Source organism: Dermacentor albipictus, chromosome 2, assembly GCF_038994185.2.
Source record: "Dermacentor albipictus isolate Rhodes 1998 colony chromosome 2, USDA_Dalb.pri_finalv2, whole genome shotgun sequence".
Taxonomy (NCBI): Eukaryota; Metazoa; Arthropoda; class Arachnida; order Ixodida; family Ixodidae; genus Dermacentor; species Dermacentor albipictus.
The window spans coordinates 32,109,288-32,135,334 of record NC_091822.1 but is presented as its reverse complement, the minus strand read 5'-3'; the positions used below and the strand labels follow the sequence as shown (position 1 = coordinate 32,135,334).

Below are 26,047 nucleotides of genomic sequence, written 5' to 3'. Positions count from 1 at the left end.
CGCGGAAATACCGACAGACAAGGCTGGACCACTTCAAGAAATTTCCACAGGTAGGGATGCATATGTTGACAGTGCATTTACAGTTGTAACTCAGATAAAAATTGGGAGACAAACACATTCTGATTAAACCTCATCGTTAGAAATACTGTCGTTAGAGGCTGCTTGCAAAAGGTCCGATGGGTTGTTGCTTCATCAAGAGACAATTTTCCAAACCAAGAGCGCGCAAGAAATAATGCCAAGGAAAGAAACACCACGAAAACTGCATTCACAAGTGAATATCACGGAAAGTCTCACCGTTTATAGAGAACGGTCACTCAAAATCAAGAGAAGACAACACTACTTAAATTTTGAAGTTTTTTTTAATTTTTATTCCACAACAAGGAGACTGTTGCGAGGACCACAGGTAAAAAGCTGTAAAACAGCTTGAGGAGTCCTTATCTCCCAGTATACAAAGCAACAAAGTGGCGTATGGCGAAGAGGATACACATTTATTCTGAACTTGGCTCATGTATCAAAAAGCAGGCAAAACAGGACAGGGGAAAAAAAGAAAAAGAGCACTTTATTATACAAACATGGCACGCAATGGCAATGATGAAATTGCGGATATGTCAATATTTGTTTCCATACATATGTGATTTATAACTGCCGGCAATAAATATTTTAACATTTGTTGAAACCAATGGAAGTGGAGGCTTTCCGGAATAAAAAGACGCTGGTTTACTCGTATGTGAGCCAGCGTTCCATTTATGTGTAAGATGGGAAATTAGCTTCTTGTTAAGGGAATCACCCTGCTTGAGATAAGTGGACCGTTCTCTTTGTGTACCTTCTCTCGTATTATTTGCATCAGTAGTTATGCTTAAGTACGTGGCGCTGGCGAGCCTCGTAGGGTCGGTATTGCGACATGTATCAGCCATGGAAGGCTTGCTATTAAAAACTAGATTTAATAATGCTGCACGTTTCCTTGCGTTTATCTCTCCACTTGCTTAGATATATTGGCGCTCCTTGCCATTAATCTTTGTCAGCATGACTAATTTTTTTTCTTTTAATAATAATCCACATGGAATGTTTGCAGATCCGTGAAGAGGAAACCTCTCGGAAGAGGTTACCACCATCTGCACTCACCGTAGAGGCCACGGCCCGCACCTGGTTATACATGCACAAGTCGTATATAATTGTCGGCGGATTGGGAGGCTTTGGCTTGGAACTTGCCGAGTGGATTGTGAACCGTGGATGTCGAAATTTGATTCTTACCACGCGGTCCGGAGTGCGCACAGGATATCAGCGGATTTGCCTGCATAGGTGGGAACAGGCTGGAGTGAATGTCCTTGTGAGTAAGGCAGATGCGTCTGCAAAAGATGGCGCACAAAAAATTATCCTGGAAGCTGCAAGCATGGGACCCGTGGGAGGTATCTTCAACGTTGCTGTAGTAAGTATCTCAAACAAGAAACGTCCAAGAAAAATATGTGAAACGTGAGAAGCAATAATATTCGTGAGTAAACCCTCTCTGTTGTAGTTGAGAAACAACGGTTAGTGTGCCCATGGCCTGCTACCAGAATTCAAAAGGCAAAAAAATAATTGCAAGGAAAATAAATGTTTCCAGATGGCCAGGCTAGAATGACGACGATTCAACGCTCCCGATGGCACATACCTGGTGGCACGAAGCTAGTAGGCAACTTAGCACCACTCTACAGACAGACAGACAGACAGACAGACAGACAGACAGACAGACAGACAGACAGACAGACAGACAGACAGACAGACAGACAGACCGACAGACAGACAGACAGACAGACAGACAGACAGACAGACAGACAGACAGACAGACAGACAGACAGACAGACATACACAGACAGACAGACAGACAGACAGACAGACAGACAGACAGACAGACAGACAGACAGACAGACAGACAGACAGACAGGCAGACAGACAGACAGACAGACAGACAGACAGACAGACAGACAGGCGAACGGACTGACATACACATAGACAGACAGAGAGACAGACGGACGTACGAACGGACGAATGGGCAGACAGACAGACAGACAGACAGACAGACAGACAGACAGACAGACAGACAGACAGACAGACAGACAGACAGACAGACAGACAGACAGACAGACAGACAGACAGACAGACAGACAGACAGACAGACAGGCGAACGGACTGACATACACATAGACAGACAGAGAGACAGACGGACGTACGAACGGACGAATGGGCAGACAGACAGACAGACAGACAGACAGACAGACAGACAGACAGACAGACAGACAGACAGACAGACAGACAGACAGGCAGACAGACAGACAGACAGACAGACAGACAGACAGACAGACAGACAGACAGACAGACAGACAGACAGACAGACAGACAGACAGACAGGCGAACGGACTGACATACACATAGACAGACAGAGACAGACGGACGTACGAACGGACGAATGGGCAGACAGACAGACAGACAGACAGACAGACAGACAGACAGACAGACAGACAGACAGACAGACAGACAGACAGACAGACAGACAGACAGACAGACAGACAGACAGACAGACAGACAGACAGACAGACAGACAGACAGACAGACAGACAGACAGACAGACAGACAGACAGACAGACAGACAGGCGAACGGACTGACATACACATAGACAGACAGAGAGACAGACGGACGTACGAACGGACGAATGGGCAGACAGACAGACAGACAGACAGACAGACAGACAGACAGACAGACAGACAGACAGACAGACAGACAGACAGACAGACAGACAGGCATACAGACAGACAGACAGACAGACAGACAGACAGACAGACAGACAGACAGACAGACAGACAGACAGACAGACAGACAGACAGACAGACAGGCGAACGGACTGACATACACATAGACAGACAGAGAGACAGACGGACGTACGAACGGACGAATGGGCAGACAGACAGACAGACAGACAGACAGACAGACAGACAGACAGACAGACAGACAGACAGACAGACAGACAGACAGACAGACAGACAGACAGACAGACAGACAGGCGAACGGACTGACATACACATAGACAGACAGAGAGACAGACGGACGTACGAACGGACGAATGGGCAGACAGACAGACAGACAGACAGACAGACAGACAGACAGACAGACAGACAGACAGACAGACAGACAGACAGACAGACAGACAGACAGACAGACAGACAGGCGAACGGACTGACATACACATAGAGAGACAGACAGACAGACAGACAGACAGACAGACAGACAGACAGACAGACAGACAGACAGACAGACAGACAGACAGACAGACAGACACTCAAGGTGCTTGAACAAACAATGCTGATCGCATCAAAGCATCGTTATTCTCTCCCTGTTTTCCATCTGGTCGATTCTCCGTTCTTTGATCGCCAGATCACGCGCCATTAGATGATAGGTAACTTTGGTATTTTAAACTCTTTATTGACATTAAAATCCTCATCCGCAAGGCTTTCACAGGCTGCAACTTTTGTTGCTTTGGATATGACTGGCTATGTTTCAAATATTCTATTGTGGACGTTAAATTTTCTCTGTTTTAGTCGTTTTACTATCCATAATAAGTACGTCCTAAAACGTAAAGTCTCATTCCAGAATGCAACTACGATACAGAGGCGACACTTAGGTCACTTTCTCCATATGCAGTCATGTGGATGTTGAAGTGTTCATATTAGTGCCAAAGCACTCCAAAACAATATGTTTTATACACGCTGATACAGCGGCGGCAGCTGCTAGTACGCGTTGATATTTTGTCATAACCGTGCTATAATCCTCGCTTGGTAATGAGTACAGAAAAGATACAATTGTTTATAGGAACCTATAATAAAAGACACTTTCCTGTTTTGTCTCCATCAGCTTCGATGCGGGTTTCGTCTAATTGCAGGTGCTTCGCGATGGACTTCTTGACAAGCAAACAGCCGAAACCTTTGAAGCCGTTTTCAAAATCAAGATTAATGGCATTCAGAACATGGATGAGCTCTCACGTAATTTGTGCCCGGAGCTAGATCACTTTGTAGTGTTTTCATCCCTTTCCTCTGGACACGGTAATATTGGACAAACTAACTACGGCTACGCCAACTCTGCAATGGAACGCATCTGCGAACGCCGGTCTGCCCACGGACTTCCTGGTAAGTGTCACGTTATCTAGCGTGCGTACTACGCATTATTACACAGACACACGCACACGCACACGAATATATATATATATATATATATATATATATATATATATATATATATATATATATATATATGTGTGTGTGTGTGTGTGTGTGTGTGTGTGTGTGTGTGTGTGTGTGTGTGTGTGTGTGTGTGTGTGTGTGTGTGTGTGTGGTGTTGGTGGTGGCAATAAACTTTATTGAAAGGAGGAAGGGTAAAGGTGGACGTGGGCTGAGGGTTCGGGCTCAAGTAAGGCCCTGGGCCTGCTTGGCCTTCTCCGCGCAGTCCACCAGTTCACGCTGTCGGTTGACATCCCCGGAATTGAGCCAGGCTGTCCAGTCAGTCTCGCTGCTGACGGGGGCATGAGAAAACGGGAGCGAGGTGCATTCGCACATTGTGTGTGTGAGTGTTCCTGTTTGTGAAAAGACCCTACATTGGTCGTTTTCCTTGGCCCCTGTGATTTTTTTTATGTACTTTGGGTGTGGCTATGTGTTTGTCTGGAGTCGCCTAAACGCGACCGCTTGCGTTTTATCGAGTTGCTTGGCTGGTGGTGGGATTGCGCGATGCCTCAAGCGATGCCTATGGGCTATTTCAGAATAAGCCTCGCAGGGTTCCTCATGTCTCCCCTCCTCATTCACCCCGTCCGCATCCGCGGACGAGGCATGGCGCGTGAGATCTCGAGCCAAACTGTGAGCCGACGGGTTACCGGGCATAGCCGCGTGAGCGGGGGTCCCACACGAGGTTTTTCAAGCCGCTTAGGGGGCGCCGCGTGAGGGTGTGTGCTGTGTGCGAGCATACCGGTCACATTGGTCAAAAATAAGGTTGGCACACGGCGTGTTTGTATGTTTTACCACCACCTGAACAAAATTACTGTGATGTGTAGCCGATCGTCGTACAGACGACGCCCTAGACAGTCTCTACGATGCCGGTTTTTTTCTCTTCTATTGATATTCGTTCTGGATACTGGCTGATTAATGTTATTAATGTTGAGGATGTGAACATGATGATTCCATACTATATATTACACATAAATAATTATGGTAAAAAACTTTGAGAAATGACACGACTTAGAGATATAATCTCGCCTTCAATTTTTTTTTCTTTTACGATTTGCGTGGAATCGTTTGGATGAAGGTGTTCTTGATGTTCCAGCTAATACATTTTCCTCATCCTTAACAAGGTGTATGCTTTAGTTGAATGTGAAAGTTACAACCATTGCCTGTTGTTCGTGAGTTTTCAATCTTGTAATTGTTCTTACCCCCGCAAATAACGCCCACTTTGTTATGCTTGTTGCGGAAAATAAAGAAAATAAACCATTTCCCCTACGGTGACTAGAGCAGGCTCGCGATGGAGCAAAGTGCGCAACTTGTCCGCGATATGAGTGCAAACACTTCCTCTTCTCCCTCACTGCGGCTGATGCCTACGGCATAGACGGGTCGTATCCTAACGGTATATACATAAAATGCGCAATAGTGGAAAGTCATGCCTAAACTGCTGTCACGGATAGTCACCGTTCGCCGTTTGCGCGAAGTCGTCGACGGGGTGTACAAGCCGGTTGCTTGTTCCGTACTCAAGCAAATACCGAAGGAGTCAGAGTCGGGAGAAAGTAAGAAAGAAAAGAATTCATTTATCGACTGTCACCGACACACAATTTAAATGAAATACACAAAAAACACAATACGCTAACACACATGCACTTAATCAGATCAACAACGAAGACAAAAGAAATACAACGAACAGTATACAATGGATATAGAAATTAACACTACACAAAACACACTTAACGGTGGTCAACTAAGCAGAGCTCAAAAGAAAACAAATGATGACATACGCATGGGCGGGCAGCAGCAACAAGCCCATAAAGCGTGGAGTCGACGACAGAGCTTTCCCGAAGGACGCTGGCAAGCCGATTTCGTTGCGGTGGGTGTGATTGCTGGGCTGGGATTTCTGGGAGTCTAGATCTGACGTCTTCCCTCGAGCAGGTTGAGCTAACTTGAGGGGAACTAGCATGAGCTTAGTTGCAGACGTTGGTTTGTCGTCTGGTACGTCAACTAGTAACTCGCAGTTCAGACGCAGCTAGGCAGCCCAGGCGATACTGGACGGCACTAGCTCTTTGACGCTTTTCAGCAGATTGTAGGCTCAGTTTCTCGACTGTTTAGCTCATTTAAATAACTTCTCCTTTCCCTAGTTTCCTAGATCAGGGAACGGCAGATATTGGTGATGATCCAATCAAGTTCACCCAATTGTATCCTGGCTCCTCCGAAGGTACCGGACACGCCCCTTTCAATTAGGCGTGAGGGAACGGGTGCTTCCCCCCTGCTGTTTGAGGTCGCGCATTTGTATTGCACCGCACACGCACACCCTTGAGTCCGCGGCGGGCCTTTATTGTCCATTGAGAAACACAGGAGTAGCGACGGCAGCCAGCCATACGGCGCTGTCGGCACACATACACTATCAGCGATTCGTGGACACAGGATCGCACAGAGACACCACATATTTTGGAGTGTTCGCACCCCTGCCTTCTTAGCAAGCTCCATAATGCTCGCGTGGGGCACAGAATACACAGGGGCTCCTACAAAAAGCCGTCGTGGCGTCACGGTCGCGCAATGACAAAAAGACAATAATCTCTAAACCTGCCTTCGACTTATTTCAGCCGCTTGCCCGAGCGGCCGGCAATAACCGTCTTGCTCGCCGGTTCATACAACCTTTTGGTGCCCGTTGATCGGTGCTTCGCGGAATCGAATAATGCCCCACCGTGACAAGTGCATTACCACACGCGCTACACAAAATGCGCGTGCCCGTGCCGCCATCCACTTCCGGTGATTTTCTACGATTTTTGAGACCATGGGACCCTGTAACGTAACAATATTCTAGTCTGTTTTTATTCCAATGCCCTGATGTCAAATTTGCGTAACCACCAACGCAAGCATTGGACGGTAATCTGCAGCGTTGTCTGAAAATCCCGATCAAACGCGCTTCTTCTTTATAGTGACACGTGTACTTGTTTGTCTTTATAGGGCGACACGTTTCACCGCCTAACAAATGTTATCGCACAGCGCAGGACGCCTGGTGTATCGGAAGTTTCTGTAATGTTATCGAAGCTTCCATCCACTGTCTGTGACTGAACCTTGTGTAATCTGATCGCATGTGTGCGCGACGCGAATAATGTAGAACGTTGTAGAAGGCACGCGGGACCCAGCGATTACTCCGGACATTCGACGACTGATGTATAAAAGCGGACGCGCTTGACCCGCTGATCAGATTTTCAACGATCACCGACAGTGATCGCCGCTATCCTTTTGCTATAAGTGTACCCTGTATTTCGGGGCACAAGTTCACCCAATCAAGGTTAGTTTTGTCTTTCACAGTATTGCTACTGTGTTCTTCAACATCACCACCACATGACATCTGGTGGAGGTGCTTTTCGTTCATGCACCGGACGACCCCGACAAGCCGTGACCTAAGCAAGGACCGCAAAGAGAACACCAACGGAGTCCCGGACCATCGAGCAAGCCACCGTCTTCAAGAACTGCCCCCGGAGCACGGACTTTCGCCTGAGACGACCATGAACCTCGCCACCAAGTCCACCCTAATGGCAACCCCAACGTGCCCCATCGTGCTGCAGCAGCCCAGGGATCCTCAGACGTTCCGCGGTTCAAAGTTCGAGGACCCGGAAAGTTGGCTTGAGACACACAAGAGGGTCGCTGCTTTTAACAACTGGAACAGGGACGACAAACTGCGAAATGTCTTCTTCGCATTGAAAGACACTGCCAGGACGTGGTTCGAGAACTGAGAAGCCACCTTAACGACCTGGGAGCTGTTCCGAAGTGGCTTCCTGCAGACATTCGCAAGCGTCGTACGCCGAGAACGAGCACAAGCGCTATTAGAAACCCGGGTGCAGCTACCTAATGAGACAGCAGCGGTCTTCACGGAAGAAATGAGCCGTCTATTCCGCCACGCTCACCCTCAAATGCCCGAGGAGAAGAAAGTCCGCCTGCTCATGCGTGGTGTCAAGGAGGAACGTTTTGCCGGAATTGTACGAAGCCCACCGAAGACCGTCGATGAGTTCCTTCGTGAGGCCACCAGCATCAAGAAGACACTCGACATGCGAAACCGGCAATTCGACCGCCGCACGAACTCGACAAACTACGCCGGAGTTCAGTCACTGGCCACCGACGACCTACGCGAGACTATACGAGCGGTCGTGCGGGAGGAGCTACAGAAGCTGTTCCCATCATCACAGCCTCAAGTGGCTTCGATTGCCGATGCCGTACGTGAGCAGCTACAACAACAACTCGGAGTAGCCCGTGAATCACCGCAACCTCAGCCGTAAGCGATGACATACACCGCTGTAGCCCACCGTCACGTTCCCCCTCCACGCCCACGGCAGGGCCCAGTGACGACACAGTTCCGTCGTCCACCACCACACCCGCCACCAGCACGCCAAGCCGTCCCCTCACGCGGCCTTCCAAGAAAAATGACGTTTGGCGCGCCACCGACCACCGTGCACTTTGCTATCACTGCGGAGAAGCCGGGCACATCTACCGCCGATGCCCATACCGGGAGATGGGACTTCGAGGGTTCGCCGTTAACGCGCCGCGACCACAGATTGGCGAACGACCTCGACGACCGTCCCGTTTGCCATCACCAGGCCACTCCCTGTCGCCTGAGCGCCGACCATGCACCGGCCCAGCCCGGGGCCGCTCTGCAAGCCCATATCCGGAAAACTAAAAGCAGGAACCGATGGAGGTGCGGTTGCTGTTCGTTGAAATAACGAAGATCCTCCGCCACTGACGAAGACGACGAAGTGACCACCTCGTCGACATAATAACGACACGCGGCCATCCCGACAAAGTCAGGAAGCCAAGACTACACCGACGAAAGACGATTTGACGACGCGACGTTCCAACTTCAGTTCAACACGACGCAGCCGTGATCCGACGCCAAGACCTAACTGCAACGCCAGACAAAGAACCACCGACCTCCACGTGCTTCTCTACGGCCACGCAGTTACCGCCTTAGTGGGCACAGGGGCTGATTACGCCGTCATGAGTGGACACATCGCCGCCCAGTTGAAGAAAGTTAAGACTACGTGGGAAGGCCCTCAAATTCGAACCGCTGGAGGACACTTCATAACGCCGACTGGAATGTGCACGGCAAGAGTTACCATTCACGACAGGACATACTCTGCCACCTTCGTTACCCTCCAACAGTGTTCACGAGACGTCATTCTCGGCATGGACTTCCTGAACCAACACGGCGCAATCAACGCCCTGAAGTCGAAGTCAATAACGCTGTCGGAAGATAAAGCGATACCACCGGAGAGCCTTCCTAGTAACCGCGCCTTGAGTGTGCTCGAAGATCAAATGAGTATCCCGCCTCGCTCCAGCATTGTTATTTCGGTCGGTACCGAAACACCTGCTGACGTAGAAGGCGTCATCGAAGGCGACCAACGTCTACTCCATGATCGCGAAATTTGCGTCGCAAGAGGAATCGCTAGACTGCACGGAGGAAACACGAAAGTGTTGCTGACTATCTTCATCCAGGAGTTCAAGAACATCAACAAGGGCACGACGATCGCATACATAGAGGAAATTCCACAAACCAGCAATGCGTTTGTCCTCTCGGATTCTGCCGCATCTACCCCGACGACCGTAGTTCCCGAACCAGACTTCGACATAAATCCAAGTCTTCCCACGATTAAGCGACAACAGCTCAGAAGTTTTCTTCGACGATACAAAGAGTGCTTTTTGACGTCATCAAGGATTGGACAAACGCCAGTCGCAAAGCATCGCATAATAACCGAAGAGTGTGCTCGACGACTCCGCCAGAGCCCTTATCAAGTTTCTACGCGAGAACGTATCAACTATAACGTATAACGCAGAGAACGTATAAGGCACAAAGTCAACGAAATGCGGCGCGACGACATAATCCAGGCGTCAAAGAGCCCCTGGGCATCTCCTGCAGTCTTGGTGAAGAAAAAAAACGGAACCCTGCGTTTCTTCGTCGATTATCATCGTCTGAAAAAGATCACAAAAAAGGACGTATACCCCCTCCCACGAACAGACGACGCATTGGATCGGGTCTGCAACGCTAAATACTTCGCGTCGATGGACCTCAAGTCTGGCTCGTGGAAAATAGAAGTCGAGGAGAGAGATCGCGAAAAGACCGCCTTCATCACCCCAGACGGCCTCTACGAGTTCAAGGTTATGCCATTTGGAGTGTGCTCGGCGCCTGCAACGTTCCAGCGCGTGACGGACACGGTATTAGCAGGATTGAAGTGCCAGACCTCTCTCGCATATTTCTATGGCGTCGTCGCCTTCACCGGAAATTTCGACGATCACCTTAGGCGGCTTGCAACAGTACTAGAGGCCATCAGGTCATCAGAGCTTACTCTGAAGCCGGAAAAGTGCCGCTTCACTTACGACGAGCTTCTGTTTCTAGGCCACGTCACCAGCAAATCTGGAGTCCGCCTCGACCCGCAGAAGACAGCTGTCATCGCAAAGTTTTCGCAGCCCATCGACAAGAAGGCAGTGCGTAGATTCCTTGGCATGTGTGCCTACTACACGCGCTTTGTCAAGGAGTTTTCACACATCGCGGAGCCACTAACACATCTAACCAAATGTGATGTCGAGTTCAAATGGGAAACGCCGCAGGCTGGTGCATTTCAAGAACTCAAAGGATGCATGCAGTCACCGCCGGTACTTGCACACTTCGACGAGGACGCCGATACCGAAATCCACACTGACGCCAGTAGCCTAGGCCTCGGTGCCGTCCTAGTCCAGAGGAAAGACGGAGTGAACGGGTAATATCTTATGCTAGCCGGTCGCTGTCGAAAGCGGAAGGCAATTAGTCCACGACTGAAAAGGAATGCCTCGCCATCACTTGGGCTACAGCAAAATCCCACCCTTATCTATATGCGAGGCCATTTAAAGTGGTCAGCGACCACCAGGCGTTGTGTTGGCTAGCTAACTTAAAGCACCCATCAGGACGGCTGGCGCAGTGGAGCCTCAGACTTCAAGAACACGACATCACTGTAATCTACAAGTCCGGACGAAAACACTCAGATGCCGATTGCCTATCACGCGCCCCCGTTGATCCACCCCCTCAAGCTCACGAGGATGACGACGCCTTCCTTCGAATAATAAGCGCGGAAAACTTCGCTAAACAGCAACGAGCAGACCCGGAGCTAAAAGGCCTCGTCGATTGTTTGGAAGGCCACACCGACGTTGTCCCGATGGCATTTAAGCGAGGATTGTCTTTGTTCTCGCTTCAAAACAACCTACTCGTGAAGAACTTCTCACCAGTGCGCGCCTACTACATTCTTGTTGTCCAGCCAGGACTTCGTCCAGAAGTATTGCACGCCCTACATGACGATCTGACCGCTGGACACCTCGGATTTCCCCGGACACTATCGAGGATCCAAGAAAAGTATTATTGGCCGTGCCTTACCGCCGACGTCGCCCGTTATGTCAGAACATACAGAGACTGTCAGCGACGCAAGACACCGCCGACAAGGCCAGCCGGATTACTACAGCCAATCGTGCCTCCTTGCCGACCATTCCAACAGATCGGGATGGACTTGTTGGGACCGTTTCCGACGTCAACAACCGGAAATAAGTGGATCGTCGTGACGACGGACTACGTCACCCGCTTCGCTGAAACTAAAGCTCTGCCGAAGACAATACTAACTTTAATTGGGCGAACTTGCACCCACAAAAACAGGCTACACTTATAGCACAGCGATAGCGGCGAACACGGTCGGCGATCGTCGAAAATCTGATCAGCGGGTCAAGCGCGTCCGCTTTTATACATCAGTCATCGAATGATGTATAAAAGGTAGCGCAGCCGAAGTGACGAAATTCTTTGTCGAAAACATCCTGCTGCGACATGGCGCCCCAGAACTCCTCATCACCGACAGAGGAACAGCTTTTACAGCAGAGCTCACCCAAGCCATTCTGCAATACAGCCAGACAAGCAACAGGAGGACAACTGCCGACCACCCGCAGACGAATGGTTTCACGGAGCGCCTGAACAAGAGCATCGCCTACATGCTAGCAATGTACGTCGACGTCAAACACAAGACCTGGGATACCGTCCAGCCGTACGTAACATTCGCTTACAACACGGCAGTGCAGGAAACAACACAGATGACGCCGTTTAAGCTGGTTTACGGCAGGAACCCGACGACAGCGCTCGACGCCATGCTTCCGCACGTCACTGACGAGGAGAATCTTGACGCCGCTACCTATCTCCAGCGCGCAGAAGCCCGACAGCACGCCCGCCTACGGATCAAGAACCAGCAGCGTACCGACAGCCGACACTACAACCTCCGACGACGCTTCGTCGAGTACCAGCCCGGCGACCGTGTTTGGGTATGGATACCGATACGCCGGCGAGGACTGAGTGAAAAACTATTGCGACGTTATTTCAGACCCTACAAGGTCATCCGATGTATTGGCGCACTCGACTACGAAGTCGTGCCAGACGGCATGCGGCATTTACAACGGCGCCGCGCACGATCTGAAGTAGTCCGCGTGGTGCGTCTTAAACCCTTTTACGGACGCTGACGAACTTTCCTTAGTTTGTTGTTTCTCTGCTACGGGTGTTTTTGTTTATTACTTTCGTTTGTTTGCAGCATCGGATCGATACTTTTTGAGAGGTGGGTATTGACATGTGTACTTGTTTGTCTTTATCTGGCGACTTTTTAGTGCCTAACAGATGTTCTCGTACAGCGCAGGACGCGTCTGCATGTATCGGAAGTTTCTGGAATGTTATCGATGCTTCCATCCGCTGTTTTTGGCCGAACCTTGTGTAATCTGATCGCATGTGTGCGCGACGCGAATAATGTAGAACTTTGTAGAAGGCACGCGGGTCCCCGCAATTACTCTGGAACATTCGATGACTGATGTATAAAAGCGGACGCGCTTGACCCACTGATCAGATTTTCGACGATCGCCGACCGTGTTCGCCGCTATCGCTGTGCTATAAGTGTAGCCTGTTTTTGTGGGTGCAAGTTCGCCCAATTAAAGTTAGTATTGTCTTTCACAGTATTGCTACTGTGTTCTTCAACGTCACCACCACGTGACAATAGGATGTCACTTTCTTTTGCATTCAAAGCGAATCACAGTCTGCATTCAGTAGTTTTTTTTTTATCTAATTGGCTGCGAATAGGAGAGAGAGAGAGAGAGAGCAAAGGGTAAATGAAAGGTAGGGAGGTTAACCAGAACTGAGCCCGGTTGGCTACCCTACACTGGGGAAAGGGAAACGGGGACGGAAAGATTAAAGAAAGAAGAGAAAGTCCACCGGGGATATCGTTCAGTCACTCAGTCCGGATTACAGACGCTGACTCAATCCTGTATCTTTCAAATATCGCAGCAGGGCTTTTGTGGCCTTTTGTAGCTGCGATATACGAGGCCATGGTCCCAAGATCTTGTTCAAGGTGAACGGTTTTCTATCTAACTGGTTGAGAGCTGTGCAGAGATCTTGTCTTTCATTTTCAAATGATGGCAGTAGCACAGTAGATGGTCTATAGTTTCTTCGACACCGCAGGCATTGCACTCGGCGCTATCAGCCATTCCAATCAAAAACGTATATGCATTCGTGGATGCGACGCCCAAGCGTAAGCGGCACAGCATTGTTTCCCCATTACGCGGAAGCCCTGGTAACAGCCGCAGTTGCATAGATGGATCGAGGGAATGCAATCGATGTTGAGTGAAATCAGGTGTGTGCCACTTCTCCAATGTCATACGGTGCGCTAGCTTGCCTAAGTGTTGGGCTGCGTCAGTACGCGATAAAGGTATAGAAACAAGGGTTGCTCCTTCGTGTGCTTTCTTAGCAGCGTCGTCAGCAAGGTCGTTGCCGGAGATACCGCAATGGCCAGGCAGCCACTGAAACACGACGTCGTGCCCTTTCGCAATCATGTGATGGTGAATTTCTCGTATCTCCGATACGAGTTGTTCACAGGACCCGCGACGAAGAGATGACAGAAGACATTGTAAGGCCGCCTTTGAATCACAGAATATTGCCCACCAATTAGCGGGTTGGTTGTTAATATAATCAACGGCACCTCGGAGGGCAACAAGCTCCGAACCGGTCGATGTATAGGCGTGGAACATGCTCAAATGGAGATAGTGTCGATGGCCAGTGGAGTGAAAGTAGATAGCCGGATGAGGAGGGTGGTGTAGGGCGTCTGTCCTTGATACGCTTCCCCTTGCTTAGGTTGTGGTGGCTGGTCGAAAATCGCGGCGGCATGCACCGGAAGGTTAAAAGTACCACTAAAACGAATCCTCAGCAACGTAGAGTTGGCAGAGCGATCTTATACGCAAATAAATTCCTGCTCCCCGGCAGCTCCGAGTAGCCAGTGCCAAACCGTTCGGCGGCAGCCATCTTCTATTCTTTTTGGAACGGGCCAGTCTCCGGCAATTCAAGAAAATGTTCACTTTCGTTCGACATTTTAATACGCCCTTAGCACGTACACGTCACTTTGGCGTGGCGAGTTTCACAGCGAATGCTGTATCATTAATCTACCGTAGATTTTTTGGTGTCCGGCAGCAGAAACGGACTTAGCGATTTCTAACAAATCCATACGCAATGGGTTTCATTTGCTTGCTTTGGGTGTGATCACGTACGGGTGCAGTGTGGCGCCGCAGACGTCAAAATGCGGAAGAGATTTTGCACGCTCGTCGTGCAAAATCGGCTCTAAAAACGGTTGCCCCATCGGGGCGGCGGACACGTATAGTTCGTATACCCGAAGAACAACATGCCTACGGGGAGAGCCCGCGGGAACAGCAACGACGAGTGTAAACGGCACCGGCGCGATAGGACCACCTATGAAGAACGTTCCGGCGATGCTGGACAAAAACGACAATCGCGAGCCCGCGCACCTCTGAACGAGCCGTGACGCCACACTCCCAAGAAAAAAAAAAGACAACCATTCCGCGCTGTGAAAATCGAATAGCAGCTACAGCAGTTTGCCTTTCGTTTGAGATCTTTCACTGTCGGTGAGCTGCCATTTTATCTTCACAGAGTCCAATGGTCGTCATTTTTTTCGTGGCTTTGTGACGTCGCGTGACAGACAGGTTAAATGGGTGTAGCACAAGAACGCTTGACCAACAGCAATTGGTCAGACAGCGCCTTTTTTGCTAACGGCAAAAAGGCGTCGAATCAGAAAATTTTATTTTTCTTTCGTTCGGTCTAATCATGCATAATCAGTGTGCACATACCATATTAGATAGGGCATTTTCGCAGTCTTTACGACGTCGCGTGACATGCAGGTGCAGCGGTTGGTGACTCGAAAAATTGTTTACCAATCGTGGAACACTGATTGCAGAATTGGAATAGAAAAGGTTGGATTAGCTTTACGTTATCGCGCCCCATTTGCACACACGCACACAGGCAAAAGAAAGGAACGAGATGACCGTGGCGCCGAGGTTGCATGAAGGTTCAAGAAATATTTTTTTTCTTTTTTTTTACTTTCTTGAAAGCTGTCGGTGTGTTGTGGGGCCAGATATTGTCTTACTTTGCAACCAGAGTAACATTCCCACTAGAATTTGCATCTGAATAGCTGTTTTATCGATAATACTACAAATAACTGCCTGGCTGCCTACAGTAGGCCTCATAAACATATCGTGGTTTCGGCATGTCAAACACCAGTATTTATTGTGTTTAAACTTCTGGGCTCGTATTCACAAGACGTTCTTACGCTAAAAGCGTTCGTGCCAGCCAGTAGTGATGTAGGACATATTATTAGCGAAGGTGATCAGCCAATGAAAAACAGCACTTACGTACGAAAAGCTTCGTGAATTCGGCCCCTGTTTCTATTGGAACGGGGCCTTCCCTGACTATACCAAAAACTATCCGTTTCGTTCGGCACATTAATGCATCTCTAGACCATAGTGATTTCCTGAGGCTCCTGTTTTCACCTTGTTCTCGTTTTGCTCTTCTTCCTGCGTTTTTGCGACTTCAAGTGACAGGATGGTGATGAAGGCTTGGCGCGAGAACATTTTGAACAATTGCGCAAACCTTATCGTGACAAAGGCGTAGAATACTAGAGAGAAATTTTTTCTTGTTACTACTAATCATGCGTAATGCTGTGTACATGTTTTCATGAGGTGGGAAATATCGTGGTTCTCGTGACGTTTCGTGACAGGCAGGCGAAATTGGTGTGGCCTGAAACGTTTTTGACCAATCGAGGATGGTTAATGAAGAAAATGCCCTGGAATAGCATTACGGTATAGCGGCCGAATACATCGTTGAACTATCGACTCGAACTTCCACGTCATTAGTTCAGCTGCTGAATATCGCCTTAACCATTGACCATCTAGCTATGTAGAATACTATTCTCAAGTTCAACAAATTGAATATAACACATCATATGGAAGCACACATATTACACTTAGGCAGAAACAAACTAGACGTACGCCCTTTAATCCCATTGTTTTAGAACGTTCGCCTTCTCTACTTTTCATCTCGGCTCAAGAGAATGAAAACCTACTACGACTGCGCGAAATGAGCCCCTGCATCTAAATAACGTTACTCGGCAGTTCGTGGACAAAACCTTTGCGGTTTGCCGCTAACAATTACTGGCTGGAGAAACGTGCTAGACTTAAGGCGCGTTTATTCAGCAACACCTTGTCGTAATAAGCGGCGAATACGGCTCTTCGGTGGAAGCGTTAGCTCAGGTGCTCCTATCTAAACACATGGGAACGGAGAAATCGTTTTCTTCAGCAACAACGGTACCGAATCTTATGATGTGTATGGCATTTGAATAAAAAAAGTAAAAGTATAGTTACATTGTGAAGCGAAATTTTCAGTTACACAATTACTTGTAATAAAAAATTCTTGAATATCGCAAAATTTAAAACATCGGAACTATCACATTTAAAACTCTGTCCTCAGTAATGAATATAAGATATCACAATTCTGTACACTGCAGATAATGCGCCTGAATCACTGAAAATTTGTGTGTTTTAAAACGCTATAATATATACTAATAATACGGGAGCAAGACATTAGCACGACCCTTAAAAAGATTGTATCAAATTCACGTAAGCTGTAAAAAATCAAGCACATTTGTCAGCTATGGATGCTCCAATGGAAGCCGTTTAGAATACTTAGATATACCTGTTTTGCCAGAAAGTTACATATTCCTGAACTTCGTGCTTCTCTTTTTTTAAGCCTACCAATAACCGGCAATTTCTAAAATAATCTCCAGGTCTTAAAGCAAAATTTCTCTTCCGGCAGTCACTAGAATATTATTTTTGATTTCGAGTGCAAAAGCAACTGAATTCAAACAGGCCGAGTGTCATAAACACGCTTCTGCATCTTCTATGGCTAAACAACTAGCATCAAAGTTGGCACCAAAGTAAAGATTCTTCTTGAGAAGCTTTAGCCCGGGGGCTCCTACCTTATACATGGAAACCATTAAATAATTTTTCTGGGCAACCACTGCACCAAATTTAATGAATTTGATGGGGTTTATTACTTTTAAAGGAAGACGTTATAATCTTGGGACCATTTGAGGCCGAATTTCTACTTAGGTTGTCAATTTTGCAATAGATGTTATTAAACATTTCAAATTTCAGAAACAATACTATGAGTTATACCTTTCCTTGACTCATCCGTGAAAACCGAACTCACATTTTTTACACTGCACCTGATAACACATCAAAAGTGGATAAAACTTAGTATATACATGGCTCTCAATTACACCAGTACTGTGCTATTAGGGCTTCTGTAAAACAGCACGAGAAACGTAATAATATCATGTGAGGTATAAATTATTCATTCACATTTTTCGGCAAAAGATACCATAACAAGTGCAGCTTGTAATACTGCGATGCTTCTTTTTGATGCAGAAATACGAATGTGCAAACTTTATGCTTGCATTTTTCTGAAAAACAAGATTTTGGCAATTTCATGAACAATGTAGGTCTTAAATCTAAATTTTGCTTCCAACAGTGACTACATTAAAACTACCTCTCTCAAATGCAACAAAACATACTGCAGTTAGTGAAAGGGCTGTCGGCTAAAAGCACTTCTGCGTTCTACACGTAAATGGATAGGCGGCATTAAAGTTTGCCCCGAGCTAAACCTTCCGCTTAAGGCCATCTTTCAGAAGCGTTGGGTTTCAAAGCTCATAGGAGAGTTGATTGGTCAGCGGTCGGGATGACCAAGGGACGTGTACACTATTTGGTGGAATGAAAGACAGGGAATATAATGAAACCCGGGCCTCAAAAGAAACAATGTGAAGAGATATGTATATATTCTTGAAATAGAAAAATCATAAATTACAGATCGCGAATATGCTAGACTTTTATATATCTCAAGTAGGTTAGATGACTATTCGGCCTAAGCTTGGGGGCGCTTGCAAGCCAAGATAGGAGTAAAGCACACAAATACACGCACGGGAGATTTTTGTCTTTCTGTGCCTCACTCTCTCCCTGTCTTCCTAGTGCACCGCAGCATCCTATGAACTACCAGATCTCCCGAGAAATATCATTCTTAGTTTATTTTTCCCCTGCTGGTTTCAAAATAAATGCCACTAGAGCATGCAAGGATTATTATGTAGTTGAGGAGGAGCTTTTACTCGATACTTTTTATAAAACATTTATGCGGAACAGGGGTAACGACAGAACATACGCGCGCTCGCTGGAGGCAACATCGATATCGCTCCTGCTTTCTTGGTCATCGTGGCAATAATTTTTATTGTTTTGCCTTGGCGTAGCAGTGCCCGTCTAAACAGACTGTGCAGATTCGTAGGTGGCGACGCCGCCATTACTTATGATTTCTTTCTCCCGAGCGACGCGTGAATTCAGTTCAGTAAGTATCGAAGCTTTGCTTTCACGTAAAATAAGGAGGTGAGATAGGCTCAGAAATTTTCGACTTTTTTCCAAAGGGACGGGGCACGATATTGCCGAAAGCAAGCGGTGCATTTCTCACTAAAACGTCCATATTCGTGTTGATTTAATTTACTGCTGCAGCATTGTTCATCCTTTCGATTAGCGCATCGTCGTCCTGCCGGCATCATCGAGTCATCTTATTTGGCAACTAAAATGAAATACTAAAGAATCAAGTTTACGACTCAGTAACATAGGAATAATAATAGGTATGTAGGCATGTAGGTATAAGGGATATCACATTTCAGTCAGCTCGACCTATAGTAATACAATCTTTAAATTAGAGAAAGCGCATATTTCTTCACCTCATTGGATTCTGCAACACCCAAAATAGATGTATTGGTCGAGGAAATAATAGCTAAGAGAGACATGTTGGCGATAGCCGCTCAAGAACTTGAACTACACAAGATTTACTCCTTATATCCCCACTACATCTGCGTGTATACAGGCGGATCGTGCCATGATAACTGCTTACAATTAGCATTCATGATACCACACTTGGCATCACAGTAAATATATAATTTATCACGAGTGACACCTTTCGTGGTAGCTGAACGTTTTGCTATACCAGGGGCGTTGCGCTTAATAAAGTATGCCTAGAGAAAGCGCAAGAATGGGTGATTTTAGTGATTCTCGACCCGCACGTGTCTCACAAAAAAACATAGGCAAAGAGTTGTTTTAATGCATGTTAACTGAGGGATAATAGAAACCTTCAGAAAATACTGCACCATGTGCGACTTGGCACAGCATATGCACGGCGCTCTTTTGTGCAGGATGAGACGTGTCCCTAGTGCGCAGATCGTGTGTGACCACTCACACGAAGATACGCACCAACTCCTCCTTGAGTGTCCGACGCACGAAACCGCAAGAAAGAATTTTAGGGCAGATGAAATTCTATTCACCCTGCAACAAAAAAAAAACTTGGCCCTTGACCAACAGCGCGGTTTCAAAGAAAAGCGCTTGTCGCTTTAAAGTTCTGTTTAGAAACCACCAGTATCTTAGATATACATTAAAGTGTACTGTTCGCTAAAAGATGCATGTATGATGTAGGTCTGTGCTTGTTAGTTTGTCTAAACATTATGTGGTATGTAAGGTATGAGCATACTTACGGTCTGTGCAGTCGTCTGTGAAACTTAACATCTTCATGTTTTCTCCAGCAACACCAAGCACATGTGTTTACATGTGCAAACGTATACATGTTCCCTTACTATGGGTCCCTAGACTGAGATATTGCTGACTGAGTGTTTTGTGAGACTTTTGGGCCGAGATTTGTTGCAAGTTCTTTGACAATATTTTTGCTTATCAAGCGACGAAGAGTAGCCGGTGCCACCTATAGGCGTCAAGGACTCTTACTACATCGTGTCCATAACAAATGCGCATTCAATACGGGCACATTCGATGCATTATACAATCCCGTGAAAGATATCATTAATTTGTGAATAGAACTTCAGCAAACCTCTCTTTGAATTTGTAGCAATTTCGCGTGGGCTCTAAATTCATATTGCCGGTTAATTCCCTAACAGATGAAGCACACAGCAATGCCACATCTGTTTTTAACGATGATGGATATATTTTTAAACTACGTGCTTGTACATTTCCAAAACTTGATGAATTTCGCGAATATTTGCAAATAATGCGAGAAACTACATCAGAAGCCTCGTTACTGCAGTCACTATACCATATCGTTCTCTCTCAAATGCAACAAAGTTCGTTTGAATCGGCTGAGTGAGTGCATCGTAAGAGCATTTCTCCATTTTACCTGCAATTCAGTAGGCAATCAGAGTTGGCCCCGAACTAAAGCTTCACATTATTTCTCACCATACGGCGGGGAAATACAAAACTGCATGTACTATCGCCGCTTGAGTGCGAATGCATGCCCTTACAGGAGTATACCGCTTGAAGCCACACAGGCTTGCCTCTGACCAATCGAGGGTCAATAGCATCCATTTATTGCGATAGGAACAACACGCTCACTCCAGCCAAATTTCTGCTGTCGGCGTCATCGTCGCCGTCGTGTGCCGTATAAAGTCCAAGGGCGATACCAACTTCGCCGCGCGTAGTATGTTGCATGTGCGAGTGAAACCACGCGAGGGACGCCGACGATCGCGGCTCAATCTAGCTCGCAGGAGGAAAGTGGAGAATGAGCTCGCCGTCTTCCACCGCGAGAACGGCCGTGGCGGGGTGGGAGGTAGGGAGGGGAGGGGGCGGCGTTGTGCTCCGGCAGCTGCTGCAAATATCGCGACCGGGCGCAAGGGAAACTGACGATCTCGGCTCAACCTCACACGCCATATATGGAAGAAAGCGTGTAGGCCGCACGGGAGGGAGGTGAGGCGGCTTGGACTCCGCGAACAAGTGCGTACTTTGCCCGTATGTTGCATCTGCAGACAAATCATAGCTTCGTGCGCGCTGTGTTCTCACCGCTCTTCAGTATAAGGATAGACCGCGCGAAGGTCAATTCGCTCGCCGCTGCTGCTGCGCTTGCTCACACCGGCGTTTTGACAGCGAGTGTCCGCGCTCGTCGAGTGGGATGTGGTCATGTTTACTTGTACGCGCTGACACCATGCTCGTTATTTCAGTTAGTAAGCGAATGTTTCCAAGTTTGCACGACAGATAAAACTACTATATTTACTTCGTAAAGCTGTCTACTAATTTGGTATCGCAATTGATGCTTCGCCTTCCGGGCTAAAGTGCGACTTTATTTTGTTTACCTTTTGCTATTGGCACTTTGTACGGGGCTCCATGCACGACGGGTAGTCACGATAAATGACGACTGTTCGTGTAATTCAAAGACAAGAGGATGCGATACTGCAGTGGACGAATATGACCGGTTGTGGGTATCACAAATAAATGAATGTTGAAAAGCGACGGTGATACCCATCGTGAGAGACTTCTGCATTTAAGCTTTCTGGCAACTCCCATACATCCACGTAGCATTACGTTTGCCATACGGGGCAAACAAAATGCGGTCGACCAGATTTGTTTTTCCTCGTAAGTCGTTTTCTCGACAAGACCACTCAGATGTAGTAAACCTACTAAGCATACTAAGGGACATAATAATTGTTTTTGTGCTAATGCGTTGCTATATACCCATGTGAATGTGAGGCATTGAAAAGTTCCTTCTTATGTGACACATTAAAATAATCTTACAAGTTTTATTATGGAAGATGCAGAAGAAGAATAAGCATTACTTCTTCTTACTTACTTATTACTTATTATTATTATTACTGTTAATACTATTACTTCTATTACTATTACTTGTATTACTATTATTAGTAATATTACTTCATATTACTTCTAATATGTTGATTGTATTTTCACGCTGTTCTTACCCGCGTTGCTAATCCTATATTACATATTTTGTACATGTTGTAACAGGAGGTCCCCCTCACAGTCTTTACTTTGGGACCTCCTTCTGTATTACATTTTCTTTGTAATTGTATTGTCTAATAATAATAAATAATAATAATAATAAATAATAAAGAAAATAAGAGAAGGACCAGCATCAGCTGGGTCCTTCCTACGTGGACATGTTACCGATATCCCCCACACCTTTATGGGAAAGCGGTATCTTTACTGAACGTGATTCAACCAATAATAACAAATTTCTCTCTGAAATAACTGAATCTTGGTGGCTATACATAATATTCCATTTCATATAGAGCAATATGGTGAAGGTCAATTTTACCCACTTCGTCCATGTATTTTATTGCTTCAGTACGACTGAACCTATTCAGCTCTTTGTCCTAGTTGTACCGTTGTGTCGTCATTTATTTCCCTAAGCATTTTTTAAAATGTGCCTTTGATGGTTTATTCTAGCTATAAGTGCAAAAACCATCCGTCGCCGCAGGTTTGGCAATCCAATGGGGTGCCATCGCTGATGTCGGAGTGTTCCACGAGAAAATGGGTGATGACGCATTCATCAGCGGTACGGTGCCACAGCGAATCACCTCATGCCTGACTGTGATGGACCAATTTTTGAACCAGAGCCATCCCGTGGTTTGCAGCTGCGTAAAGGCTGATGAATTCAGCGAAGCGATTGGAAACAATATGCACAACGTCGTCGATTCTGTCCTGCACATCATCGGTGAGGCGACCTGCTTCACATTTGGATTATCACTTTCTCTATGCAGCGAAACAGAATGCAATGGGCTTTCATTGGGGTAATCACAGCGAGTGTCGCAAAAACAGAAAGAATAGGTGAAGTACACAAGCACAAAAGGGACAACAAAAAGAACAGCAGTGCACCCAAAAGTGCGTTTAATGATGGAAATAGTATTAGGCAGGTCATGAAGAAGTGAACTAGCCCAAATAAAGTTTAAGGCGCTGCATCGCACACGTACCTAGCTTACATCTTTTTCTTTTAGCCTCGCGTGGCCGGTGTTTTCCTGTTCCTTGTTCCAATATTGCTGTTTTGGCCATGCTGGATTCGTCGGACTTATCAGATTGTCATTATGTATAGAGAGATCTAGAGGAAAGTCTTATGGACTCCTTTATGGATTCCTTTATGGAGTTTATGGACTCCTCAAGAACTCTATCGATTAGTATCAGCAGACACAGAGCTTGCCACGACGTGCAAAATAAGAGACTCACTTATAGTAGCAGCGGCATTTTATGTGTGCACTGCAATAGACCAACTTGCATATATATTGTGACTGGGCGTCAATTAGATGAAAGCGAAACACTATTTGTAAACAGAGACTATTTACACGGATGGCTTAACCCGCGCAACGTCCCGGCCATTCATTGTCTTCATTCAGTGTCTTCAGTCCTCATTGTTAGCCCAAGGAGATGGCTCGCAACATATGCTATTGTAGCGATAAAATTGCACTAATATACAAACGTGTTGCGTTATCACTTACTTATTATCTGTAATTTTGAAACTACCGATCTGCTTGGATGCAAAGAACTGCAGTATGTAAAATATATAAATATATATAAATATATTACATACTGCGGACCAATCTGGTCCAAGCAGGACAATTTACAATATATATGTCTTAGAAAATATATATATATATATAATATATATAAACACTGAATCTTGTATTGGTCATCGTTTACCACTATGCGATGAAAATATGAACATACGTCCAGTGAAAGCTGTATGACGCACTATGAAGAAAACGGAGTACCGCATAAGCCAGTTCCAGTTCAAACGCCGAGGTTACAAGTATTAGTAATAGGCTACAATATACAAAAAACTGTAATTTCTAATAATTTCACCAGGAGCGCTAGATACACAGCGCTGGTACATCAAATGTTGCGATAGGGAAAAAAATCTATCGTTCTTCAAGGTTACAGACACAAAACACGAGCATTCGCTTAATTTTTGGAACAGCGGCAGCTATAAACTGTATTTCATGGCGTCAGCACCACCGATTTTCTGCTTACTTTGCAGGTGGCAAGAATGCATCAACTCTAAACGCAGACATTGCTTTAGGAGAGATTGGCATGGACTCCCTTACGGCCGTCGAGGTGAAGCAAACAATCGAGCGAGACTGCGGGATATCAATGTCAATGCAAGAGGTCAGGCAACTTAGCATCAACCAGCTTCGCCAGATCAGCGAGGACGTCAGAGCGAAGGGGCATATGTGAAAGGATATGAGGTAGCATGGGAATCACTTTCTACTAGGGGCAAAGAATTTCACAATATGCGCACTCACATTTATTAAACATGGTTGCTTGAATTAGAAAGTTCACTGGGGTTACCTATTCATTATGACTGCCTGTGCTCAAAACTTGCATTTGCAGCCCGGACGAATGCACCATACACGAAGAAGGAAACAGACAATGAATACGGTGTACCAACTGCACAAAAATGCTGGATAAGTTGCCAACAGTTACTATTGGCACAGCAATCTCTAGCCTGCTGTGCCTCTTCAAACCAGCACCTAATAACGTATCTCATGTTTCTATGTCAGACTAACTGCCCTGTCGTTCCACTCGGCATACTGAACATTGTGTCACATAACAAGCCGCAACACCAATCAGCTAGATTGCTGAAAAAATGACCAAAAAAGTACAAGCACATTTTGTGGCGCTCTTTATGATGCTCATAATTTATTACTTCTTTTGCTGTTTCTTTTTTTACCCGTAAGTATCATATGGTAAAGTCATCAATCCTGACAGGTCTCTCAGCAGCGATCTACTTTAAGGATAAGTGTGAGAACACGAATAAAGAAAAAGGAACTAGAACTACTTGCCGCGCATAAAGGGCCGCTGCGTACATAGTAGTGTTAGAGGAGCACTTAATTTGGGGGTAACACGTTGCCTGCGGAAATGCCTGCATTTCCGCAGGCAACGCCCGCACAGCAGTCAATAACGGCTGAATGTGCCGATAGAAAATCAAGGCCTATGATGATTTCGTGTGGGCAGTGCTTCGAGACGCAAAACAAAACAGAACTATGTCGTTCGGCTACAGTAACATGGGCCGCACACATCCCAGTGACAGCTGGACTTCTACCATGTGCTACGCCGAAGACCACGAGTGGGACCGGAGTTAGAACTTTCTTTAGCCGCGTGCGGAAGTTCGAGTTCATAACCGATATGTGTGCCCCTGTTTCAATCAATGCTATTACGGGTGTGCCGTCCAAGCCCAAATTGAAGAGGTTGTGATGGCCAGGAAGCGTAAGCAGATGAATTTCGCGTCGGGTCTTCATGGCACCTTACGGGGCTGAGTCCGTTAGTTTTGCGAGTAGTGGGGGAGGGGGGAGGTAAGAAGGAGAAAGGGGGTGACGAGGCAGAGGCGAGCAGGAACGACGTGGGCGTGGCGAAGGGGAGTGGTTTGGTCGTACAGGTGGAGATATTAGAGCACGCAAACAGCATGTCAGTCATCATTTTGTTCAGTCGTTCGCTCAAGTCGTTTGTCTACGGATGATAGTCAGTTGTCTGTCGGTGGATCGTATGACAGTTTAAAAACGTCTTCCACAAATTGTGCTGGCTTTGCCTCAATCTGCGAGGC

General features: G+C 46.7%; 1 protein-coding gene across 1 annotated transcript in view; it reads left to right on the top strand.

The window, feature by feature from the left end:
• Positions 1-24,785, top strand: part of LOC135916602 (fatty acid synthase-like) — a 291,000-nt gene extending 266,215 nt beyond the window's left edge. Inside the window, exons 22-25 of the mRNA XM_070532796.1 lie at positions 1,073-1,426; positions 3,912-4,155; positions 22,934-23,170; positions 24,485-24,785. Of these exons, the coding sequence (XP_070388897.1) occupies positions 1,073-1,426; positions 3,912-4,155; positions 22,934-23,170; positions 24,485-24,681 (1,032 nt within the window). The 3' untranslated portion in view covers positions 24,682-24,785. The remainder of the gene's footprint in view (positions 1-1,072; positions 1,427-3,911; positions 4,156-22,933; positions 23,171-24,484) is intronic.
• The last annotated feature ends 1,262 nt before the right edge of the window (positions 24,786-26,047 follow it).